Here is a 27,061-nt window from a genome sequence, read left to right as displayed (position 1 = left end):
TGTTCAACTCTGGGAATTGGAAACTTTGACAGTACGTAGGCATAGCACTTTTACTGCAAACATCCAACAATTTCCCCAGTACATAAGGAATGCAGGCAATTCTCCCACTAGCTAATATCTCTCTTCTCCAAAGTCACTAGAAAACTTTTCTACTGGATACCAACAAACTTTGTGGTTAAAGGACTTTTAAGTCATTTAAAACTTTTGTTATGTGAGGAGTACAAAATATAAAATAAAATTTTTGTTATCAATTACTATGTGAAATTACCCAAGTAGAAAAGTAAAATTTTAGATGGGAGAATCCAAAGAAAAGCAAGTTTTTGCACACATTTATAGGTCTTTGAGGATACCTTCATTTATTAAGAGTCTCATTAAGTCTCTGAGTACAACTGCTTCCAAACAAGGAATCTATTTTTCAGGATATCTAAAAAAAAAAAAAAAAATCGCAAAGAGACAAAACTGAGCAGAGTGGTATCAGAGCTGTGTTTTTGAGTCATCATAATTTCACCCCTTGGTCAGGAAACCTGTGAAGAGCTGGGTTGCTCCACTATGCTTTGTGACTCTGCCATTTCTTTATCTCTTCTTACCCTGCCTTGAACATTCAAAAATATTCTAACTAGAGTCACTCAGCCACACAAGAAACATGTCCAAACTGTACAAGTCTATTGGGAAAGCAATGCAGAAACCCATCATGTTTAGTGAGAGAGGATGGCAGCCCTGAAGATCCAATCAGTAATAATCAACCAACTATATAACTACTCTTATAAGGACATTAGAAACAAAATTTGAAGATGTTCAAGACACTCAAAGAAACCATGGAATAGACAGTCATTAAAATACAAGAGGTTATGAAAGAAATAAGAAAACTTCAGACAAAACTGATAGTACTAAAAACTTGGTATGCAAAGTGAAAAACTCAGTAGAAGGTCTCATCAACAGAGTAACAGCCACTGAGGACAGAATCAGTGATCTAGAAGATCAAATGCAAAAAACCTCCAGACAATAGCATAAGATGAAAAAATGTCTGAAAAATAAACAAACAGCTGACAAGAGAACTTTGGGATAAATTAAAAAGGATTATCATAGAATCATCATAGTTCCAGAGGGCCAGAGGTCTGAAGGCTACCAGTTAAGAGATCCAAATAAAAATACACCAAGACACATCCTAATCAGAATGATGAAAACTATAGATACAAAACACTGAAAGCAGCAAGACAAAGGAAATCACATGCAAAGCCACATCCTTAAGATTTATAGTAGATTTACCAAAGGGAATCTTCTGAACCCAGACAGTGGTGGGATATACAGGGTGTGGGGTGGGGCAGGGGAAAGCCCTCAATGAAATGAATGCTTACCAAGAATACTTTACAAAGGCAGACTCTCATTCAGGTTTGAAGAAACAATACACAATACACCAGGAATTTAAGACTCAAAATCATCTTTACAGGGGCTACTTTAAGAAAAAACAAATCACACTAACATGCCAAACTCTCGCAGAAATATGGCACAATCCTCCATGGCAATAATCTTTCAATGTCAATGAGCTAAATGCACCAATTAAAAGACATAGGGTAGTAGGATAAATTAGATAACTGAACCCAACATTCTCCTGTCTGCAAGAAACACAACTGAATAGTCAGAGCAAAAGACTCAGAGTCAAAGGTTAGAAAACAATTCTTCAAGTTAATAACTTCCTCAAAATGGTGAGGGTAGTCATACTAGTATCAGAGTTGTAGACTACAGTTTACAGTGTTAAAAGGAAAGTTCATACCAATGCAAGAATTTAATAGGAAGAAAAGGGTCCTGATTGAGAAATTGGAGAAAGGATCAACAAAAAGAGCCTAAAGCAGGAAGAAGTAAGGAAATAATAAAGCTAAGAGCCAAAATTAATAAACTGGAATTTTAAAAAATCCAAAAGATCAATAAAACCAAGAGCTCGTGGTACATTTGATTTTATTGGTCTTATAAATCAATAGAAGCTTTAGCACCAAAGACCACCAATCAGTAGTCTAGCAGTGTCTAATTGTGCCTTTTTCATCAGCTATTTCACTTCTTCAAATGTAGGAACAATAAGATATCCTCTGGTATTTAGATGGCAGGGAAATTAGGGTTCGATGGAATGCAATTAAGTTCTCAGAACAAGTATAATATGCCATGTGAAATAATCAGCACTAGTTATGAGAGGATCAATTCTTTATTTTTCTTTAGTAGCCAAATGTAATAGTTTGTTACTTCATTAGGAGCCTATAGGATCACTAAACAGTTTTTGATAACCCCAGACTTTCCACATCTTGCTGCAGACACAGGCAGTAAGCAGTGTGTTTATGTAGCAAGAGTGCAGGTGTGTTTTCAGAGAAGATAACCATCCAGTTCAGTGTCTATGCAGATGCTCTGTAGATGCCTGTAATGACCAGACTGCAGCCCCAGAGAAAAAATCCATTAGGGTTATGAACAGTGTAACTTAAGACAAAAATTAGTATCAAAGCTGAAGAAAATGACTTCTTGGTTATAAATGAATTTCTGAGAAACAGATAATACTGAAACTCATTCCCAAATGGATTTAATTTATGATGGTTAATTTTGTGTGTCAATTTGGCTAGTCCTAATTCCCAGTTATTAAGTAAAAACCTATTCTCCCCTCTCCAGAGAAGCTCGTGGTCTCTCTCTTTAACTCATATCTTTTTCCCTTCACTTTTCTTTACAGTTCTGTTAAGGGAAGAAAAAGTATTTTTTGTTTAACATGTGCATACATGATCATCAATTGGAAAGGAAAGGGAAGGGGAGAAAAGGAAGGGGAGAGGAGGAGAGGAAGAGGAGGGGAGGAGAGAAAGGCAAGGGGAGGAGAGGAAAAGGAGGGGAGGGAAGGGGAAAGCAGGCAAGGGGAGAAGAGGTGAGGGGAGAAGGAAGGGGAGGGAGGAGGAGAGGAGAAGGAAGGGAAGGGGAGAAGGGAGAGGAAAGGAATGGGAGGGAAGGGGAAGGGAAGGTGGGAAGGGAACAGAAGGGGTGGAGAGAGAGTGGGAGGGGAAGGGAGGGGAGGGAAGAAAAAATAAATCCCTTCTGTGGACATCAAAACTTTTTGCTCCATGTGCGGAAGTTCCAGCCTGCCCTACCTGCTGGTCTGCCCTATGGATTTCCAATTTGCCTAGCTAGCCAACTATATAAGCCAATTACCTACAATTAACTTCTTAATATACACCTAGTAGTTGTGTTTCTCTGGTTGAACCCTAAATGATACGACTGCTAATCACCATAATAAAACTAAGACATAGCAACTATTATTAGCCTGACATATATAGATGAGGAAAGAGAAGGAACAGAAAGGTTAAGAAACCTGCCTAATCTAGCTCCTAACTAGGGAAATTAATTGTAGTTTCAAGCAGCCTGACACCCAATTCTAAGTACTTTCTCTTCAACTTGAGTCTCTCTGAATACTTTTACCAACCTAAGTAGATTCTAAATACTCAAAAATTTATTCATCTTGGAATGTCCTAAAAAACTCTCCAAACTTGAAAACAATATAGAGGTATATATTTATTTGTGTTGGGCCAGGCCAGGTGGTATTCAGGGATTACTACTGGCTCTGCACTCAGGAATCACTCCTGAGTGACTCAGGGCTCCATATGGGATGCTGGGGAGTGAACCTGAGTCAGCCACCCTAACTACTGAACTATCTCTCTGGCCCCATTTGAATTCATTTCCATCACCGTAAAAGTTCTTTATTTAGTGTTTGTTTAGTTCCTTCCTTCCTTCCTTCCTTCCTTCCTTCCTTCCTTCCTTCCTTCCTTCCTTCCTTCCTTCCTTCTTTCTTTCCTTCCTTCTTCTTCCTTCCCTCCCTCCCTCCCTCCCTCCCTCCCTCCTTCCTTCCTTCCTTCCTTCCTTCCTTCCTTCCTTCCTTCCTTCCTTCCTTCCTTCCTTCCTTCCTTACTTCCTTCCCTCCTTCCTTCCTTCTTTCTCTCTCTCTTTCTTTCTTTTTTTTTCTTTTTGAATTTTGGACCACACCCAGAGGTGCTCAGGGGTTACTCCTGGCTCTGTACTCAGAAATTGCTCCTGGCAGGCTCAGAGGACCATATGGGATGCCAGAGATCGAACCCAGGTCTGTCCAGGTCAACCATGTACAAGGCAAACACCCTACTGCTGTGCTATCACTACAGCCCTGTTCTCAATGTTTTTGATATCGTCTATTCTCACTGGTGTGAAAGGCTACCTCATTGTCTTGTTTTAGATTTTCTAATGAGCATTTGTTCATGTGCCTATTGGCCATCTGCCTGTCTTCCACTGAGAAGTATTTGTTCATTTCCTCTCTCCATTTAGAGTACCAACTTGTGATAAATTCCTAGCAGAGAAATTAATTTAAAGTAAAGGACCAAAAACCCATTTAGACTTTTCAAATATAATACCAAATGGTTTTAGTAAAATATTGGATTATCTCCTCTTTATTACTCTATTGTTAAAGAATGTCAAAGAGATGATAATCCAAGATTTTAATATTACAGTTTGGGTGTAATCCAACAACCCCCAACTGTAGAGACAGTACACAGTTTAAAGCACTACTTTGGATGTCAGTCCAGTCCCTGGGATCAAATATGGTTCCCTCTAGCAATGTCAGAACTGATTCCTGAGTACAAAGTGGGGCCAAACCCCACTCTATATATCCAATATATCCCTAAAAGCACATATTCATAACAAGCTTCTATGTTATTGTTAATCTGTTTGCAAACAAAAAAGATAAAAATCAGAAAGTGATACATTAAAATGTGACAATAAAGAGAAAGAGATTTCAGTCTATTTTTCCTTTTTCTATTCTTTAGGGGGTACTCTGCACTCAGGTGAGCTCTAGAGCGGGTGAGGGAGACAATACTGGTTGATGACACCATTTGGGATGCTGGGGATCAAACCCAGGTTGGCTGTATGTAAGGTAAGCACCACTGAACTATTGCTTAGGCCTACTATTTTTCTTTTTCTTTCCTCTTTTTTATTTATTTTTTGGGGGGGAGGGGGCTACTCCTGGCTATGCGCTCAGAAATTGCTCCTGGTTCGGGGGACCATATGGGATGCCAGGGGATCGAACCGTAGTCTGTCCTAGGTCAGACGCTGCAAGGCAAACACCTTACCACTGAGCCACCCCGCCGGCCCCCAAAGAAACTATTGAGCAATAGGTGGTGATTAACAGTCCTCCATGTCATCTCTTGAAGGTATCCCTAAACTACTAGCAAAAGGTGGTGTCCCTAACTAGGGATAACAGTATCTCCAGGAAACAGGCTTACAACTGAGGGGATGTTTGTTATTTTAGACTAAATGTTATTCTGGAGTATGCAAAAAATCCATACTTTCCTTCAGTTCTTTTAGTTTCTTAATTACCAAAGGGTAATGCTTGTTCTCAATCCTCTTTTCCAAAAGGAAAAAGTCACATCTCATGTGACTCACATTCTTTCCTTTTTGGCAGGGCTGCTGAGGGTGGAGGCTATGGCTGTCTTTTCCTGCATTTACAAGTGTCCTAAAAGGGTGGGTAGACTCCTTTTGTATCTTTTCAAAGCTGTTCTATAACTGAAGATCAGAGTTACAAAAACTTGTTATTAAGGCTGAACTAAATGCTCTACTTTGTTATCTAGAGGGGGCACCCAAATCAAAATGAAGACAAAGAGACAAAATGCTGAAATTGCATTTTGGGGAACTAGACCTCATTTCTAGGTTTCAGACGGATTTTTATTATAAAGACAAGTTTGAAATGTTATCAACAGCAGTTAAGTGTTAATGGAAGTGAGCAAGCTACTGAATATTTAGCAGCAATTTTGTCCACCCTTTTTCCAGAAATTAGTGTATTTTTTGTAATTTATAGATCTAATCAATATATTTAAATAATGTAATATATGTTGTGAAAGTAAGGCTAAGCATTTAAACTAAAAATTAAAGTCATGGGTCAGGGAATTAGCTCAAATATTAGAGCGCTTGTTTTGCATACAGGAGGCCAAGGTTTGATCCCTGGCATTGCCTGGTTCTAGAGCACTGAGGAGTAAGCCCCAAGCACCAAATTGGGAGTTGTATCTGGTGTGACACAAACAAAACAAAACAGAAAACAAACAATAACAACAATAAAATAAAGTCCAGTTGTACAAGAATATTTACTAAGTAAGGTAAAATCACAAACTGAGAACAGGTTGTTAGGATGAGAGATGCTCAAAATTTTATATGAATTTCATTCAACTCAGGTTTTTTATATATTATATATATTATAGAAATGCTTCATTTTAGAGTGGAAAAACAAAGGTAAATAAATTTAAGGTCCAGCAGTTCCATGCACTCCCTTAACAGCTGAGAAATGGGTAGCCATGTTTTTCTCTTGATGAAAAGCAATAAACAGGATCAACTGCTGTTCCAAAGTTAACAGCCGCAGCCCACCGGTAGTTTGATTTTCAGCAACTCCAGGCAAGCTTCCTACTAGTACTGCAGTAATGGTAGGCTAGCTGATGAAACTTTTCCATTATCCAACTGATACACCATATGAATGCTTCATTTTCATTCCTGTCACAATAGGGGGAAATGTGACAGGCACATTTTAAAAATCCACAATAAAATACCATGAGAGACATCTATATTCTCTGTGGAATGACATAAAATATTAATAATCCTTTTATATATCCTATTGCCAAAGTATTTTCTCTACAAAGCCTGTATACACTCTAATTTTTCACCATGTTTATAGCATTACAGATGTTACAACAAAAGTAATGTGTCTCTTAAAGCTTAGGAAACATAATGCCAAAAAGTAATTACATAGGAGCTCCAGTCTAAAGAGGTACAAGAATCAAAACATATGGGCAGGGAAATGCTTCAGAATTACAGTAGTTAAACTACAGTAGAGCGGAATATATTAATAGACATATTTAGAAAGGAGAATAGCAAAAACAAGTCTTGTGCTTTTGGTTAATCTCCTTAAAACCATAATATGATAATGGTAAAATGTCCAAATAAAATCCTTAACATCTTTATAAAATAAACAACGGGATACCAATGCAATGAACTATGATTCCTTTCTAATTCTGGGTAAGAAAGTTACTATGAGCTTTAACACCATCAACTCTTCATTCAGACTGTACCTAACCACAGAGCACAGTATTTTGCATGCTGCATTTAAATTCCCTTGGAGCAAGGTCACTTTTCAGGGCATGTTATGGGAGAGGTTATGAAAATCATCCTACAAATCACCAAGAAGCAGACATGTGGGAAGAAAATAGAAAAGTAGTGTGTATGAAAATTTAAAAGTTAAATAAATTATGAATATCTTAATAGAAGAAAAAAACTAATGGAGATTTTCTTCAGATACTTTTGTTTGGCTTTTTCAGTCACACTCTGCTCAGGTTGCTCCTGGCAGTGCTCAGATGACCATTTGGTGCTGGGGAACCCAGCAATGCTGATGGAAAAGAGGGGAGAGGAGAGGGATTCTCTTTCTGCTATAAATGACTTCCCTAGATAAAACATTTACGATACAATAGCTTTTTAACTGCCAGTAGTCACTGGGTTCTCTTATTCAGAGCTGTTGGGAACCTTAATATTCCATTCTTGGCACTGACTGCCAGGGGGTTTAATTTTATTATCTTTAGCTCTTATTTCCCTCTCAATTAGTTTTCCAATTTGCCATTCCCTGGCACATTCTTCTAGATGTTATTAATAGCAATGTCTGAGAAAGGAAATTATAAACTTAAACAAATCTTAAAATCCTGAATGGTAAATCTTCCACTCAGTTTTACAATGAATGTGCTTTAGCATGTAAAGCTCTTGGTTGAACAGATACAGTAAAAATACAGAAGGGCCAAGATTCAGACACTTGCCTTGCACTCAGCACACCCTGATTCAATCCTCAGCACCACATGGTGACCCAAGCACAGCCTTCAGGAAGGGCCTTTTGAACACAAAACTAGGGTAACCCTATACACAACACTGCCAAGTGTGGTCCAAAACACACACCTCCAAAATGAGATATATTATGAATGTTTTTTAATCTTTAATTAAACACCATGGGGGCTGGGAAGGTGGCGCTATAGGTAAGGTGTCTGCCTTGCAAGCGCTAGCGTAGGACGGACCTCGGTTCGATCCCCCGGTGTCCCATATGGTCCCCCCAAGCCAGGGGCAATTTCTGAGCACATAGCCAGGAGTAACCCCTGAGTGTCAAATGGGTGTGGCCCAAAAACCAAAAAAAAAAAAAAAATTAAACACCATGATCAATCATGAAAAAGCATGATTGTAATTGGGTTTCAGTCATAAACAGAACACCCCACTTCACCAGTGCAACATTCCCACCACCAATGCCCCTCCACCCTCCCCCACCCCTACCTGTATTCGAGACAGGCATTCTACTTCTCTCAATCATTAAAATTGTCATGCTAGTTGTTAGTGTAGCTATTTCCCTAACTGCTCTTGCCACTCTTTGTGGTTAAAAAAAGAAATAATTTGGGGCCAGTGTGGTGCTAGAGATAAGGTGTCTGCCTTGCAAGGGCTAGCCAAGGAAGGACCGCAGTTCGATCCCCCGGCATCCCATATGGTCCTCCCAAGCCAGGGGCAATTTCTGAGCGCTTAGCCAGGAGTAACCCCAGAGCATCAAACAGGTGTGATCCAAAAAAAAACAAAAATAATTTTTTTTGTTTTACTCAACATTTTAAAATATTTTTTCTGCTTCATTTCTTACATATTAATATGATACAGAAGAACAGCACCAGACACATTGATTTGGGAAATGTGTTTAACAAGACAAAAAAATAATCAAGGTATTTCTGGCTTCCACAAGGTCAACTAACAATAAACTTTTTTTTTGGAGGGACCCACACCTGGTGACACTCAGGGTTTACACCTGGCTATATGCTCCTGGCTTGGGGGACCAATATGGGACTCCGGTGGATGGAACCGAGGTCTGTCCTTGGTCAGCCATGTGCAAGGCCAATGCCCTACCGCTGAGCCATCACTCCGGCACCACAATAAACAACTTTTAGTTTTGCTTTGGGGCCACAACAGTAGTGCTGGGCTGATAGGAAGGTTCCCAGTGGTGCCTCGGGGGCAAGGCAAGTGCATCCATCAGTAATAAAACTGAAGCAGGGCTTCAGCATGCCAAGTGTATGCACTGGTTCTCTGAGTACTCTCCCCAAGCCATTATTTCTTCCCAATTTTTATTCAGTTTTGAGCAATAACTCTGCTATGTATTAATGACTTTGTAGGAAATACAATAATTTTCACAAATATACTTGCTACTTGACTTTTTCTTCTTTTTTCTTCTCTACCATTTTATTTTTTAATTTTTCTATTTTTAATAACTTTGCTTTCTGCCATCTTGAAACAAATATATATGATCAGTTATGTCAACTATGTGATGCATTTTCTTTAAATAAAAAAAATTAATGGCAGCATCAAAACAAATAAATTAGGGGTGGGTCGTGAGGATGGAAGGACAATGGGGATAGGAAATGTGAAATGGTGAGAATTTATGAAGGGACATGTGTTGGACATTGTATGACTGAAACTCAATCATGAACAACTTTGTAACTGTGTATATGATGGTAATTCAATTAAAAGTGTATTAATAAAAAATAAGGAAGAATCAATAGAATAGCAGGTAAGCTGTTTGCCTAACATATGGATAACATGGGGTTCAATCCTTGGTATCCTCTATGGTCCCCTGAGCCTGCCAGAAGTGATTCCTGAAAACAGAACCAGAGTGACCCCTACGCACTGCCAGATATGGCCCAAAATCCGAAAAAAAAATTAATAAAAAAATTACCAAAATAGCAATTAAAAACAAATCAAAGACACCCAGACACTTGTTTTAAAACGATTAAGCAGTGTTTTGTTCCCCACCCCCAAACAGTGCTCAGGGCCCCTCCTTGTGATTTTTCCGCCTATTGGGCTGGCCCCTGAGTGCTGGCCCAATAATACAGTGCTGCTTAGGCCTTTAAGCACTCTTTCTTTTTCCTTCCTTCCTTCCTTCCTTCCTTCCTTCCTTCCTTCCTTCCTTCCTTCCTTCCTTCCTTCCTTCCTTCCTTCCTTCCTTCCTTCCTTCCTTCCTTCCTTCCTTCCTCCCTCCCTCCCTCCCTCCCTCCCTCCCTCCCTCCTTCCCTCCCTCCCTCCCTCCCTCCCTCCCTCCCTCCCTCTCTCTCTCTCTCTCTCTCTCTCTCTTCTTTCTTTCTTTCTTCTTTCTTTCTTTCTTTCTTTCTTTCTTTCTTTCTTTCTTTCTTTCTTTCTTTCTTTCTTTCTTTCTTTCTTTCTTTCTTTCTTTCTTTCTTTCTTTTTTTCTTTTCTTTTTTTTTTTTTTTGGGTCACACCCGGCAGTGCTCAGGGGTTATTCCTGGCTCCAGGCTCAGAAATTGCTCCTGGCAGGCACGGGGGACCATATGGGACGCTGGGATTCGAACCGATGACCTCCTGCATGAAAGGCAAACGCCTTACCTCCATGCTATCTCTCCAGCCCCTAAGCACTGTTTCTTTAAGCTTGGGATTTTAGTGTTGTGACTTACCTCTGAAAAAACCACTTCTGTCTTATTACAGCTCAGAAATAAAAGAACAAGAGGACATCCCACATTTACTGTTCTCTCACTGTGAAAGCTAGGGAAGTATATGGCCTTTAAAACAAAAACACGGGGGGCACATTGAATAGGCCATTTGCCCAACCCAGGTTTGGTCCTCAGCATCCCATATGGTCCCCTGAGCCTGTCAGAAGTAATTTCTGAGCACAGAACCAGGAGTAACCCCTGAGTATCATTGGTTATGGCCCCAAACAAACAAATAAACAACAATACAAATGGGTCTAAGTACAATGGATAGAGCATTTGCCTTGCAGATGCCAAATAACCCTTGAGTATTGCTGGGTATGGCTAAAATCCAAAAATAAAGTAAAATAAAAGTACAACAAAGGAAATGCATTATTTTTATCTTTGCTGAGCTTCAAGCCCATTATTCTTGTTAGTGTGTGGCCCTAGGAGAATAAGCTAACATCCCTTATCAAGTACCCCCTTTGTAATTTCTTCTTTCTGCTGTTAGTCTATGTTGCTTGTACAAACCTGCTTGAGTCACTGCTGGTCTATATGGGTAGCTCTGCTCAAAGGACACTGGGAAGAACAGGTCACCACCAATGTCCTCAGATATCCTGGACTGAAAGCAATGGAAAAGCACTTCTAATTTTTTTCCTTTGATGTTTGGGCCATATTCAGTAGTGCTCAAGGCTTATCCTGGCTTTGTGCTCGGGGTATACTCTTGGCAGTGCTCAAGGGACAATATGCAGGGACTGAATCCAGGACAGCTGCATGCAAGGAAGCACCTTATTCTCTATTTCTCTATACTCTGACCCCTATTTCTCCTATTTTTCTTTTCTTCTCCTTTTTTTTTTTTTTTTTTGGTTTTTGGACCAAAAACCGGTGATTCTCAGGGGTTACTCCTGGATATGTGCTTAGAAATTGCTCCTGGCTCGAAGGACCATATGGGATGCCAGGGATTGAACCTAGGTCTGTCCTGGGTCAGCCACATGCAAGGTAAATGCCCTACTGCTGTGCTATTGCTCCGGCCCTTCTCCTAGTTTTCTTATAGGACAAAAACAATTCACTATTGTAACTCTCAGTACTAAGCTTTTGAGAGATTCTTCCAAACTTACAAAGGAAAAATAATCACTTCCTCTCTTTAAGCTACATTTGGCATTGGTTCAAGAAACCTTTATTTGTGAAATGCTTATTTACTGTGGGTAGCACACACTACAGCAGGTGCTAAGGTCACCTAGACTAGTAGCAAAGCTTTGAGATCCACAGTATAAAAAAGAGATTAACGGAGAAAAGACTTTCTGAATACCCTCAAGAGTCCCACAGCACTGCCTGAAATAAAGCTGTGAAGACCTGAATACCAACTAGAGTGTAGCAGGATCAGAGTTGGGAGTGCAAGATCAGAAGACTGAGTGTCCATGATGCAACTGATGTTTTCTGTTTTTGTTTTGTGGAATAGAGCCCTGAGTAGAGAACCCCTCAAAGAACTGACTGTTGAATGAGCAAGGAGCTGGAGGCATCCAAAATAAAAGATTTTTTGTCTAAACTAATAACTTTTAAAAATTATTTTAGTAAAGTGCAAATCTTTCATACTTTACTCCTAGCACTGACTTGTTGAACTTTCCTTCACTGTTCCTTGACATTCCACCTTAGTCTGACTAGCTGCATCATGCTCTCTTTTCTCACAAGGTACCAAAACCCACCCTCCTATGCTTCCTAGTTCCAAATGCTAACTGCCTTCTGGAATTTCCAGGAACACACAGGAGAGTCCCTTTCATGGCTGCTACTTTCTGGTTTAGATTTTCTTCTGGTACATTATTTAAACATAGGCTGCAGGAGCCAGAGTGTTAGCATAGCCAGAAGTAACCCAAGTGCTGCTGATTATGGTCCAAAAACAAAAAGAACACAACAATTTAGATGTCTAGCTAAAGTGACTTAATGTTCAGAAACACATGAAATAGCGGAATGGTCCACTAGCAACAAGAGCTTACTAAACTTTCTGAGAATGACTTAATGACTTCATTGGAGATACAGTGATCTTTACAAATTGGCTTGTTGCTGTACTTTCTCCCCTTTCTATTCTTTTTTTTAAAAGTAATTTTGCCCTCATCTGTTAACAAATGTATTATGATCAAATATAATCATACTGGTTATTATGTCAAATATGTGATACATGTTATTTAAATAAAGTAAATTTTAAAAATTCAGCTTTCTTCCGGGAAGTCTAGCAGCTGTAACCACGTCCACAAACGGTCTCAAGATTGAACTGGGCCAGCTCCATAGGCTTTTCTCGAATGAGATGTAAATTGAGCCATGAAAGATTATGGTACACCGACCCAAGCAAACAAAACTGGCCATCTCAGGAACAGAGAGTGGGCCAAGCCCCTGCCCTGTTAAAACCATCAGCCAGAATTACCTTTCCCCAATGGCCCTGCCTCGTCACTGATCCTCTACAATTTTGGGGACACCAATTTGACTACACTTCAAGTACACCAGTTTTGGGGTTGATATGACCAAGGCCAAAGGATTTTTGGCCCCACCCCTGGCCCCAATACCCTATATCTTCCTACTTCTAGGAAGCCCGGTGCTGAGTACATGCCCCTAAAACTCAGAGTATCAGTAATACTGTTTTGAATTTCATTTGTTTGATGCTGTCATCCCTAAAAGAACACCCCCATTTAACAGAATGGACAGCTAACAACAAGAGCTTACTAAACCTTTTGCCACTTTATTAATGACTTTATTGGAGAGTCAATAATTTTCACAACTGCTTGCAACTGTACTTTTCTCTTCTTTATTCTTCTCTTCCCCCTTTTTTCTTTTTCTTTTTTTAAAATAACTTTGCTTTCACTTATCTGGAAACAAATGTATTATAATTAACTATGTCAAATATCTGATGCATTTTCTTTAAATAAAAAACAACCCAACACTTTAAAAGTACATCTGAAACAATATCAATATCTACTTCACCAATGACTTTTTACCCAAATTTTGGGAGTCCTAATAATTCTTGCCAAAATTAACTATACAATTTTCTAATTTTATAATTACTTTTATGTAAAATTTTTAAAAAGTGCATTATAATTCATTATCATTAACATTTTTAATACTCAAACTGTCCCAAGTTCATCAGCAGAAACATCTTGAAGCTGTCCCTGAGGCCTTTTTGATATACTCGTTAGCTGAGCACTTCCTAGCCTTATGCTCTATCAGGATTCCAAATTTTCCATGTTTCCCCTTTCTGACTTGGAATTGGCCATTACTCCCTGGTATCCCTTGTGAAAAGCGTTCCTGGCCCCATAGGCTTGAATGCCAGTTATTTCTGCCCCATACATTTCCGCTCCCCAACAACTTCGATTCTGGGCTAAATCCATACAATTCCTCACATAAGTCTTCCTGGAATTTAGCTTTGATTTTCACCTTACTTTTGTTTTCCTTGTCCCAACTCAGCTCTTGTTTTCTACTCCATGTTCCCAACCTGGCTAGATCTGGAGGATGTTATCATTTATCAGATCTCCAGCATCCAATCACTCCATACTTACTGGTAAAAGAAAATCTCAGTTGGAACATGGAAATCTGTAGTGTGTATGTGTGTGCGCGTGCATGCACATGTGCGCACACTGGGTTCACTATTGGTGACTCTTGATCAACTGATCAGATAGTTCAAGACTTGGGCAGAAGATACAGAACTGCTCAGGCAACCACCAAGGCTACACAGTGATGAGGGTCATATGATGCTAGGGATCTAATGAGGGTCCCAGATATGAACAGTATGTGCTTGTATCACATGCCTAAATAATCCCTAGACTATCTCCCAAGTCCCTGGTGGTTGTTTTTTGTTCGTCTCAGCTCCCAGGTGGTGTCAATTTAGCTAGTTCACTGTACACTTCAACTTTTCAAGACCTTGTAGGTCCAGAACTGGATATAATATCACACTTTGTGGTCTAGAGATACTACTTTTCTTATATTGGACTCTATTATTCTTTTAACATAATTAAATAAATGCTGACATTTTTGGGGAATGAAGACTGATGACCTCATTTGTGGAGAATTAAGTTCTTTCTAAGAATGTTAAATGTCAAAAAAAAAAAAAGAATGTTAAGTGTCATTCTATATTCTTTTGCTGCACTGGTATCACCATAGGAAATCTAAGTATAGGAATTTTGTTATTTGTTACAAAATAAAGTTCATAGTGCTTGTTTCAGTTAAACCTTGAATATTACTGTTACTATGAAAGATTTGTAATTCATTTTGGTAACAATAAAAATTATTTAAAAAACATATGGTCCCCCGAGCCTGCCAGGAGTGATTTCTGAGTGTAGAGCCAGGAGTAACCCCTGAGTGCTGCTGGGTGTGACCCAAAAACAAAACAAAGAGAAAAAAAAAAAAGGCCAGAGAGATAGCATGGAGGTAAGGCATTTGCCTTTCATGCAGAAGGTCAATGGTTCGAATCCTGGCGTCCCATGTGGTTCCCTGAGCCTGCCAGGAGCGATTTCTGAGCACAGAGCCAGTAGTAACCCCTGAGCACTGCCGGGTATGACCCAAAAATAAAAAATCAAAATATATATATATATATATATGATCATATCAATAGATGCAGAGAAAGCATTTGATAAAGTTCAACACCAATTCATGATAAAAACTCTTTTAACAAGATGGGAATGGAAGGAACTTTTCTCAATATAGTCAAGGCCATTTGCAACAAGCCAATGGCAAATATTATGCTCAATGGGGATAACCTAAAACCCTTTCTTCTAAAATCTGATACAAGGGGCCGGAGAGATAGCACAACAGTAGGGCGTTTGCCTTGCAAGCAGTTGCCCAGGATGGACCTGGGTTCCATCCCCGAGTTCCATATGGTCCCCCAAGCCAGGAGCAATTTTCTGAGTGCATAGCCAGGAATAATTCCTGAGCATCACAGGGTATGGCCCAAAAACCATAAAAAAAAAAAATCCAGTACAAGATAAGGTTGCCCCCTCTCACCACTCCTATTCAACATAGTATTAGAAGTAGTTGCCATAGCAATTAGGCAAGAAAAATATATCAAAGGCATCCAGATAGGAAAGAAAGAAGTCAAGCTCTCACTGTTTGCAAATGTCATGATATTATATATAGACAAACCTAAGGACTCTACCAAAAAAACTTCTAGAAACAATAGATTCATTTAGCAAAGTGGCAGGCTATAAAATTAACATGCAAAAATCAATGGCCTTATACACAAATAATGATAGAGAAGAAATGGACATTAAAAAAACAATCCCATTCACATTAATGTCACACAAACTCAAATACTTTGAAGTCAACTTAACTAAAGAGGTTAAGGACCTATAGAAATAAAACTACACAACACTGCTTCAAGAAATAAAAGAGGACACAAGGAAATGGAGACACATACCCTGTTCATGAATTGGGAGAATTAACATCATTAAAAAAAAATTAACCTTAAATTTTTTCTATGATCATAGCAGATGCAGAATTATTAGAATATTTAAAATGTCACAAAGTTGGTTAAAAATATCAAAAACTGAGTCAGAAAGAGATTAAGGCACTAACTTATTTTGCAGGTTTGATCCATAATACCACATATGGCCTCTAAGTAACACGAAGTATAAGCTCTGACCCTTCACTCAGCCTTCACCAAACCTCCCATAAAACCTTTCAAATAACCTATCATTCTTGGATAGGAGTCAAGTTAGACAAATTTTCACCTAAAATTTGACAAGACTTTTTTTTTTTAATTTGACAAGACTTTTTAAAGTACTCTTCAGCGCTAGTGAAGGTTTAGTGTAATACAGTCAGACAGTGGGTGAGGGGGTTAAATATTAATCTTCATAGAAATTAATTTTGGGGTGGTGGTAGGGGCATACTGGTGGTCCTTCGGGACTCTCCTGGCTCTGCTTGGAAGCTCCTTCTAGAGATGCTCAGGGTATAGAGATTGAGCTGGGGCATCCTGCATGCGATGATGTACTCAGCTCATTGAGCTACTTCTCTAGCCTCCTGCTTGGTACTCTGAAACTATCTAGTAAGACTCTGAACCCAGGGACTGAAGTGATAGCACAGCGGTAGTGCATTTGCCTTGCACGCAGGTGACCCAGGACAGCCATGGGTTAGATCTCCAGCATCCCATAACCCGAGTGTCACTGGGTGTGGCCAAAAAACAAACAAAAAGATTCTGAACTCAATCGAACACAAAGATACAGATTTAAAAAAATTTAGATAGAGAAAAGGAAATTCAAAAATAATTACACCAAAATCTTAGCAGCAATCAGCATCTTGAGCTCATAGAAGACAAACATTTTGGGGCTGGCTAGAGGTAATGTGTCTGCCTTGCAAGCGCTAGCCAAGGAAGGATCATGGTTCAATTCCCTGGCATCCCATATGGTCCCCCAAAGCCAGGGGTAATTTCTGAGCACTTAGCCAGGAGTAACCCCTGAGCATCAAATGGGTGTGGCCCGAAAAACCAAAAAAAAAAAAAAAAAAAGAAGACAAACGTTTTGATTTTGTTTGTTTATTTGTTTTTGGGCCACACCCAGTGACGCTCAGGGGTTACTCCTGGCTATACGATTGGAAATCGCTCCTGGCTTGGGGTACCATATGGGGGACCATATGGGATGCCAGGGGGGATCAAACTGTGGTCCATCCTAGGTTAGTGCATGCAAGGCAAATGCCCTACTGCTTGCACCACCACCCCAGCTCAGACAAACTTTTTTTAAATTAATTCTTTCTGTGTGTGTGTGTGTGTGTGTGTGTGTGTGTGTGTGTAAATGTACGTGTTTTAATTTGGGGGGGGGAGGGCCACACCCGGCGTTGCTCAGGGGTTACTCCTGGCTGTCTGCTCAGAAATAGCTCCTGGCAGGCATGGGGGACCATATGGGACACCGGGATTCGAACCAACTACCTTTGGTCCTGGATCGGCTGCTTGCAAGGCAAACACCGCTGTGCTATCTCTCCAGGCCCAATATTTTTTAAATTTCTACGAAGAGTCTCAGCTAAGATTTACACTTAGGAAACAAGCAACATGCATTTATAAAAACACAGTTAAAGAATTATACTGGAGATCCCTACGATAGGCTGAGTGGCTTTTGTCCTCTTTTCTTTTTTTCTTTCCCTTCCCTCCCCTCCGCTGTCCTCCCCTTCCTCACAGATTGCCACCCCTGCCATACAGATTGTTCGTGCAATCTGCAGGGCATGCTTTACAGGTGGGAGACCTGGGTTCAATCACAGGTACTACATAGTCTTCAGAGCACTGCTAGAGTGACCCGAGCACACTGCTTGGCGTAGCCCCATCACAGGATATAACACAAAAGGGGAAAATATACAGGGCCAGGGGAGAGAGAAGGGTAGGGAGGGAGAAAGGGGATTTAACTCAATTGTAGAGCACATAATTTTTGAATATATGAGCCCTAGGTTCAATACTTAGAACCACTCACTCCAAAAAAAAAAAAAAAAAACCAATCTAAAGAAAGAGTGGGGAAAAGATGGGAAGAGTTAAAATAATCCTAGGTAAAGATTTACCTCCAGTTACAGATAGAAATTCTTTTTTTTTTTTTGGTTTTTGGGCCCCACCTGGCAGTGCTCAGGGGTTACTCCTGGCTGTCTGCTCAGAAATAGCTCCTGGCAGGCACGGGGGACCATATGGGACACCGGGATTCGAACCAACCACCTTTAGACAGAAATTCTTAAACTAATGTTCTCAGGTTATCAAATTTTGTTTTGTTTTGTTTTTGAGCCACACCCAGCAATGCTCAGGGTTTACGCCTGAAGGGACTTGGAGGACCATATTGTGTGCAAGATATTGGACCTGGGTTGGCTGCATGCAAATTAAGCACCCTCACTACTATACTAACCTCCAACCCCCAAATTATTACATTATTGTTACACTCACTTTAATAAATTTTATTCAAACAATGAACAGTATTTCCCTTGTGAAGCTTCTTTTAACGGAACAAAATATTTAAATGAGCAGTAATCTAGAAAAGATACTTGCACTACTATCACCCAATATTTTAAAACAAAATTATCAGATATTGTAAATTCATACCTTGAAGAACGGTGCTCTGGTTTATTTCGTTCGTTGCGATCTGAAAAGAAAGACAGCCATATCAAAATACTCTTTCAAAGCCCTAGAAAAGTTTTTATACAATAGTTGCCAAACTATTAAATTTCACACAGCATCTTCCTTAAAGTTAAGAGGATTTGTCTAACAAAGGATATAGGAAAATACAAAGAAAGTCAGGTATAGTAATTTTAGTTTAAAGATCTTTGCTATTTCAAATACATTGCTAAAAACAAAACAAATCCAGCTAAGAAAAATTAAGGAAACTCTGAAAACCACAAATGAGTCAGCTTTAAAAAATCATTCCATGAATCACAATTGGCAAAAGCTTCTAACAAGATGGGGAGGGGGAAATGAGCATCAGATACAATAACATCTGTAAGTACCTAAGACCAGTACAGCCTCATCCTTAACCCTCTACACTCAGAATATTTCAGAAGTTGAATTTCAGTGTATCAAAGATAATTAACCCACTGTGTTACAAGGCAGTGGTTTTCAACTAGGAGTTGTAAGGTTCTTAATCCCCAGTTAAGGACATTTGGCATGTCAGGAGATATAGGTTATCACAGTTAGGGAGAAAGGAGCTACTGGCATCTACTAGGGACCTAGAATACTGCTGCACATCCTTATATGCTACAACAACGAATTACCCAAATATTAACAGTGCTGAGATTAAGTGTGGACACTACATTTTTAAAAGAGCCTCTTTGGGTTCCTATAAGTGTTGTTACAGGAGGAATATGTCACAAAATGCATAGGTTGTCTTTTCTTGATAGAAGTAATAATTTTTTCAACATATGCCTAAATATAAGTGAAGTAAAGGTATTATGGAAACAAAACAGTGAGTAAACCACAATAAAATTTTACACGATGTTATAAAAATTGTTTTCTAAAGTAACTTCTGAATACTAAAAAAAAGATAGTAAGGTAATTCTATTGATCTATAAAATTAGACAAAAATTCCTTCCCCCCCTTTAATTCTATTGGTGGTGAAGCAACATAAAGATAATGAAAATGTACTTTAAAATTTCTAGAATTAAGGATTAATGACGAGAAAGTATGGGATTTACATCAATTTTCTGAAAGATAACCGAGAAGGGTCATAATAAAGCATGTTTATTTAGAACTATCATCTCCAAATATGCTCGACGTTAAACTGCTCCTTTTTCCTTTTTTTTTTTTTTTTTTTTTTTTTGCTTTGGGACTCAGTGTTACTGTCCCTTTAAAAATTCTTGCTAACTTATTTTACCCTTCCCTTAAATATAAATACCACTTTCCCCTTGCCGAGCTCTAAAACTTTAAGGCATAGCAATAAAACACACATTTTAATCGCTCCTCTTCAGCTTTAAGCTCATTAATTTTGCTTACAACGCTATGATTTCTCAAGGTAAAAGCAGCGACTGGATGCAGATAAACCATCCATTGAGAACAAAGCAGCGTCTCTTACCTGTGACTACAGATGAGCTAGATGTTGGCCCGTCATACCATTAGTTGTGGCTGTCAAGCTAATTCCTACATTTTACTACAGCACGTAAAGCCACTTTACCCCCAAATCTTCCTAATGATACAGCACAGGAGGAGAAGAGAAACAGAGTCACAATGCATGTAAACAAGACTCTACAGCTCAGGGTTTCCCTCCAGAGCCTGCTCTGATTGGCAGATGTGCTCTGACTAGTCTGCACAGCTGGAATGCAGCCACTCAGGAAGTAAATGGCTCTTAGCTCCACTTCATTCTTGGTTAAAACAGGAAATTCTACACTCACTTTTATACTTTCTGTTTTAAAAAGATACAAATGGCCTCCCCACAGTACCTCTACTTGAATTAATACTCAAAATTCAATAAATAACTTGATAATCTATTGAAGAACATTAAAACACTTCTGCCCAAAATCACTTAGTGTTAGATGTGATCCATTCCTTCATAAATATGTGAAATATTGTTTATAAAACATTATAATTAAGATTTGTATACTGATAATTTGAGGGTAAAGGCAAATTATCTCACTATATCACCCATACCCCACCTTCTGACAAAGTTGAACAAATTAAAACAAATGAGCTTGACTTGATCTTTTTTCTATGCACACAGATATTCACATTTTGCTATGTCAGCTTTTAGCTTGAATATATATGTTATATTTGTGTCTAGACATAATTTTAATGTTTATTTTAAGAAAGAGTTTTCATGACAGCCAGAAAATGGTGCAACTGTTAAGATATATATTTATTTATGCTGAATTTCTGACAAAATAATAGTTACTATTTTGACCCAGAAGCCAAGACAACAAAACAAAGCACCAATAACTCTGATCAAGTGTTAATAACAGGGACTGGAGAGATAGCATGGAGGTAAGGCATTTGCCTTTCATACAGAAGGTCATCGGTTTGAATCCCAGTGTCCCATATGGTCCCCTGCTCCTGCCAGGAGCAATTTCTGAGCATGGAGCCAGGAGTATCCCCTGAGCACTGTCGGGTGTGACCCAAAAACCACACACACACACACAGACACACACAAAAAGAGTTAATAACAATAACAAGATCAAACTCTGGATCTTGTCAACAACCATAAAACACTTGTAAAAAAGTTCCTTTAAGAAAAATTATAACAGATTAATATCAAACATGGAAATATCATCTTGCCTCTTTCTCTAAATATATATAGTGCTTTAAGTTTATGGATTTTATTTATTTCAAATTACTGTCACATCTCTTCTAGTATTTCTTCAGAAATACTATTATTTAAGTTTTTAGTAACTAGAAGAGAATACATTTACAAAAGCTTCTTCAATCTTTACATATTTAGAAATCATATAACTTATTAGTTCAAAGTTTCACCATTTCTATTCCTCCCTCCCTCCCTCCCTCCCTCCCTCCCTCCCTCCCTCCCTCCCTCCCTTCCTTCCTTCCTTCCTTCCTTCCTTCCTTCCTTCCTTCCTTCCTTCCTTCCTTCCTTCCTTCCTTCCTTCCTTCCTTCTCTCTTTCTTTTTCTGGGCCATTTCCAGGGTTTATTCCTGAATCTGTGCTCAGGGATCATTCCTGGTGGACTCAGGGGGACCCAATCAGGTGCAGGGCAAAAAAGTGGGACTGGTCCCATATGGTCCTCAGAGCCAGGCATGATTTCTGACCGAATAGCAGGAGTAACAGCTGAGTAACGAATGGGTGTGAACCCCCCACCAAAAAAATTGGGACTGGCTGCATGCCAGTCAAGCATCATATCTGTGTACTATCTCTCTGGCCCCAAAGTCCCACCATTTCTAAAAAGAAAAAGGGTTTTAAAAATAGGAATGCTCCAACCCTAAAATGTATTTTCTGGGGTCAAAGAGATAGGGCAATGGACATAGCACTTGCCCAGCACCACATGTGGTTCCCCCAAGCATTGCCAAGTGTGACCCCTGAGCACAAAGTAAACCCTGAGCCCTTCTGAGTGTGGCTCCCCTCAATTTTTTTAATCAATAAAATGTTTTGGGTTTTTTGTTTGTTTGTTTTTACCAACTGTTCCACTTTTGCTGTGAATCACATGTTAAAATTCCAGAAATCCACTCAAGAGCTCACAGGATATTACCGCTCACTCTCAGGTCAGCATGGCTGGCTGACTATGTACAATGCTGGATTTATAGGTCTGGGTGACACATGGGTGGCACTCACATTCCCTGCTCTTGCTCATCCATGTCTCCTATTTAGAAAGGCTGGTTGAAAAAATGGTGTATAACAAACCCAAAATCAATGACAACAGAATCGATACCCAGTCTACAACAAGCTGTACAAGTGGGGACCAATTATATTAGCATTCTGGGGGGTAAAGGAGGGAGATGTGGAATGCATACTGGGAACAGGGTGGCAACACTGGTGGTGGGATTGCCCCTCATTTATTGTCACTATGTACCTTAAATATCACTGTGAATGATTTGTAATTCACTTTGGCCACAATAAAAATAATAAATAAATAAATAAAACAAATAGCCAAAGGCAACAGAAACTAGAACTGGTCTTTAAAATGAAGGAGAGGGAAGAAGGGAAATAGGATGGGCTTTGGGACAACAGTGGAGGGAAATGAAAATTAGTGAAGGGTGTGGTGCAGAACTGTGTTTTCCAAGAAACCCTCCCATTGACTGTATTGTAATTCATGGTGCCTAAACTAAATAATAAAATTCCAGGAAAGAAAATATAACTAGATATGAACCATGATAGCATCACTCCCCACTTACACAGCCAGAACTTCTCTTTGCAAGTCTTTTGATATTGAGTTGTATATATCATAAAATCAATAATTTCATAGAAATCAAAATGCCATAATTGAGCTATGTGTGACTTATGAAATTTTTTGTGTCTAAACACCTTTGCTTTATTAAAAATTCAAATATATGCTTTATTCAATAAAGAATTGTAAATAATTAAACAAGTTAAAAAAAAAAGAAAAGGAAAAAATGGTGTACAGGCTGACATGGTGCAAAGTGCACTAATGGTTACAATTTGTGACTACTGTGGCAAGCTAAGAAGGAATCAACCAGGCAACTCAGAGTAATTTCAGAGGAACAAGAATGAGAGTGGGGGCCAGGAAGGTTGCGCTAGAGGTAAAGTGTCTGCCTTGCAAGCGCTAGCGTAGGACAGACCGCGGTTTTATCCCCGGTGTCCCATATGGTCCCCCCAAGCCAGGGGTGATTTCTGAGCGCATAGCCAGGAGTAACCCCTGAGCATCAAACGGGTGTGGCCCAAAAACCAAAAACAAAAAAAAAAGAATGAGAGTGGAAAGAAATGGCCACAGGTCAAGTATTCCTTGGGAGCTAGAGCTTCTCCAGCTTTGCTGACCAGGAAGACTTCTTGAAAAAAAGCTAGTGTGAATGTGCTACGTTTGTAACATGAACTGACTGACACCTATTCACTTCTCTTTACATAATTCTAGGTCACCACCTTCATTTAGGTGTTTTTAAACTCATCTATAGTCAGGCTGGAGACTTCCATCTCATAGTACATTGCTTTTTCAAAACAGCATGTTTTACTATCTACAGATCTGTTCTTATGGAATGAATGGAAGAAAGTTGTTTCTCTTTTGATCCAGGAAAACAAAAGGTTAAGGGCAATCTGAGGGATCACTGTGGAAGGAAATAGGGCATATTTTAGAGAAGTTTACAGGACTGCTTCCCACACAAATGTGGCTACGTCAAAAAGTTTGGTCTACAGCACTGTCAATACCGACACCTTTCATTAATTCTAATTATAAAGTGCCTACTCTCATTAAATCAGAGCCCTACTTACCCAGAGGGAGAAATTAAAACTAGAAGGAAAGTGTTCTCAATACAGAAATGGTTTCAACCAATGAATAGATTGTTTCTGCAATGTGTTTTCTCCTTTCTACACTCAATGTTCTTACCTACACTTTAGTTTTTTGGGGTAAATTAGAAAGAAAATAATGGCCTAAAAACAGGATGTTTCTACCCATGAAGCATACTATCATAACACTGAATACAGGTTCCAGTCATACTAGCTGTCCAACCCTAAGGTCTTTCTTCATGGTCTCTGGAAAAGTTCTACTCAATTGCAGTCAAGCTTCTGTAATTAGGTATCTTGAGGCTTTTCACAGATCCTATTTTGAAGCCAAGATGTCACGGAAGTCTTTTGATTTCATCTCACTGTTAAGTGGTGAGGCAGGGAAACCTGCCCTTAGATCAAGTTGTTGCTGTTTTCTCACTGTCAAGATGTCATATGAACCTACTCTGGAGCAAGTTGGTGTCAGGGAGACATTATGGCCTCCCAAAGGGGAATTTGATTTCTTGCAGAAATCCATGTAGGTTCTGAGAATGTGATCCAAGGTTCAGGGTTGGACAGTCGATGTTCAATCATATTGTTGGATTTTTTAAAAATGCAATTGGTCATCCCTTTATTGTGATGTACATTCTACCCTTAATAATGCTATTTAAAATACCAAACATTGGGCAATATGGAGGAAAGGCTGTAAGATAAATTAATCACATACAAAACATTTGTTCTGGAGCAGTAATTATATGTGTCATTAGTGCAAACCAGATTTTCGGATAAATCAGGTTTCTTTGCCATCACCTTCTAAGGTTTCCACACTACTCCACACACCCATACTCACTGACAGATGTTGAATTATGGCTGGCTGCATTACTACTGGATTGACTCATGAAATACAGGCAATTAAAAAATAACTTTGAGGCCCAGAGAGATAGCACAGCGGCGTTTGCCTTGCAAGCAGCTGATCCAGGACCAAAGGTGGTTGGTTCGAATCCCGGTGTCCCATATGGTCCCCTGTGCCTGCCAGGAGCTATTTCTGAGCAGACAGCCAGGAGTAACCCCTGAGCACCGCTGGGTGTGGCCCAAAAACCAAATAATAATAATAATAATAATAATAATAATAATAATAATAACTTTGAGAATATGTGACTAGTTGGTCTAATTCACTTCTAGCAATATAGAGGTGAACAAAATTCAGACACTGTTCTACTTTAACAGAAACTAAAGGAGTTGTGTGCTTTCTTCCTACAAAATCATGAATAAAATGCCCATAGATGCAGTCCAATAAATCAATCTAGACACACTTTAAATCAGCTTGTTCAGGTAAAGATCTCTGACTCAAAGGAAAAACAAATCAAAGATAATGCTGATGATTTGGGGAAAAAAAAAAGAATACAGTTGGAAAACAATAAAATCTACTTTTAAGAACTTTACAGTCTATGTAAGAAAAACAAGTTTTAATGCATAATAAGTCCCCCCTAAATAGAAGCTTATATTCTTTACAATAATATAAGACTAGAGAAAATATCTGAATATTATATTTAAGCAAATCCTCAGACCTCTCTAAAATAAAACATTTACCAAAATTTATCTTTTGTGCATATCTTTGTACCTTAAATTACATGCACTGTCATTTTTCATTATTATTTTATAAGTCATTTAAGCTGATATGCTTGTCTTGCAAATAGGAATGAAAAGTTGCTGCATAGCATAAAAATATTAAGGCCTTTTTTTGCACTAGACCAAAGCTAATTAAATGCCAGATACCATATATGAATCACTTGTACCACATGAGTGACCCTTGAGCAAACAGCTTAAGTAGTCTCTGAGTACTGCCCAATGTGGCTCAGAAACTGGAAAGAAAAAAAAAAAACTACATCAGTTGATATGCAAATTACTTGAATTTAAAGTGTTACTAGTGAATAATCAAATGGTGACTAACAAAATAAATAAATGCTCAATAGTTACTGAAGTGTAGAAATAAAATGGAACGTTTAGTTGTGACTAATAAATCTCCAAAGGGATTCCAGAGCCATAGCACAGTGGGTAGGGCAATTACCTCACAGGTAGCAAACCCAGGTTTAATCCTGGGCATCCCATAGGGTTCCCTGCCAGGAGTAATTTCTGAGTGCAGCGCCAGGAGTAACCCCTGAGTGCTGCCAAGTATGACCTAATAACCAAAAAAGAAATCTTCAGAGGCTTCCCAGCTTTGGATTTGAGCAAAACTTCAAGATGAATAACTGCAAAGTCATATATGTAATGAAAGATATCTATGTTTAAAAGAACCATACACATACATAAAAGGGAAAGGATGCAAATAAAAACAACAAAAAACAAAAAAACCCCAAGGGAATGTGCTGAATAAACTAGTTACACATAGAACTTAAAGTATAAAAATATATATGAACAATATTAAAATACAAAACAACAACACGATTCAGAAGATGGGAGATATAACTTGGGGGTTAAGATGGTTGCCTTAATCTCAAATAAAACAGAACCCAAGCAGCAATAAATTCTCTGACCCTTGCATTGAACCACCTACACATATGACTGAGAATCATTGAAAGGTGACTTCCTGGGCCTGTGAGCGCAGGCTGGGAGATGGCTCCTACAAATAGTTAATTCAAGATCAGACTAGGTGAATCCATGGAGGTTATGTCTTAGTATTTGTACTTCTATGTAGACAGTGGAGAAAGAGTATTCTAGTGGAATGGCTTGGGGTGGATGAATGATAAACGGAAGCAGAGAGACCACTTATAGCAGCATAAAGTAGGAGAGAGGCCCCCTAGCTTGGGGTGTGCTGGGAGGCCTGGCAGGCCCCCAGCCGTACCCTCATTTCTCCCTTGGACTCCAGGTCTTCCCTGGGTGCCGGCTTAGGTGGACTCTATAGTGGTTCTCATGTTCTCCCCCTTTCTCTCCCTCCTCTACCGGGGGTGGGGGGTGGGGGGAGGGAGGAGACACATGGGGAGGAGGGCAGGTCGATGCAGCACTGGTGTATGTCGGGACATTCACTGGTAATTTTTTTTCTCACTGGTCTCCATTTTAAAAACCATATATATTGAAAAGAAAAATGAGAGTATGGACTCTCAGGCTGGGAAGAGACCAGTACTCTTTTCCTATTTGTTTACTCTCAGCAGCCTCTTGGCCTCTTCCTTGCTAAATTGTGTAACTGTAGTTGCTACCATACTAGGTTTCTGATTAGTTCCCACTCAAATGCATTTCCCTACAATGGAACTGCGGG

General features: G+C 39.2%; 1 protein-coding gene across 1 annotated transcript in view; it reads right to left on the bottom strand.

Annotated features, from left to right (window-relative positions):
- Positions 1-27,061, bottom strand: part of SH3D19 (SH3 domain containing 19) — a 183,954-nt gene that overhangs the window by 75,773 nt on the left and 81,120 nt on the right. The window contains exon 2 of the mRNA XM_049770869.1: positions 18,550-18,589. Coding sequence (XP_049626826.1) covers positions 18,550-18,589 — 40 coding nt within the window. The remainder of the gene's footprint in view (positions 1-18,549; positions 18,590-27,061) is intronic.

This window comes from Suncus etruscus, chromosome 3, assembly GCF_024139225.1.
Source record: "Suncus etruscus isolate mSunEtr1 chromosome 3, mSunEtr1.pri.cur, whole genome shotgun sequence".
Classification (NCBI taxonomy): Eukaryota; Metazoa; Chordata; class Mammalia; order Eulipotyphla; family Soricidae; genus Suncus; species Suncus etruscus.
This window is presented reverse-complemented; position numbering and strand designations above follow the sequence as displayed.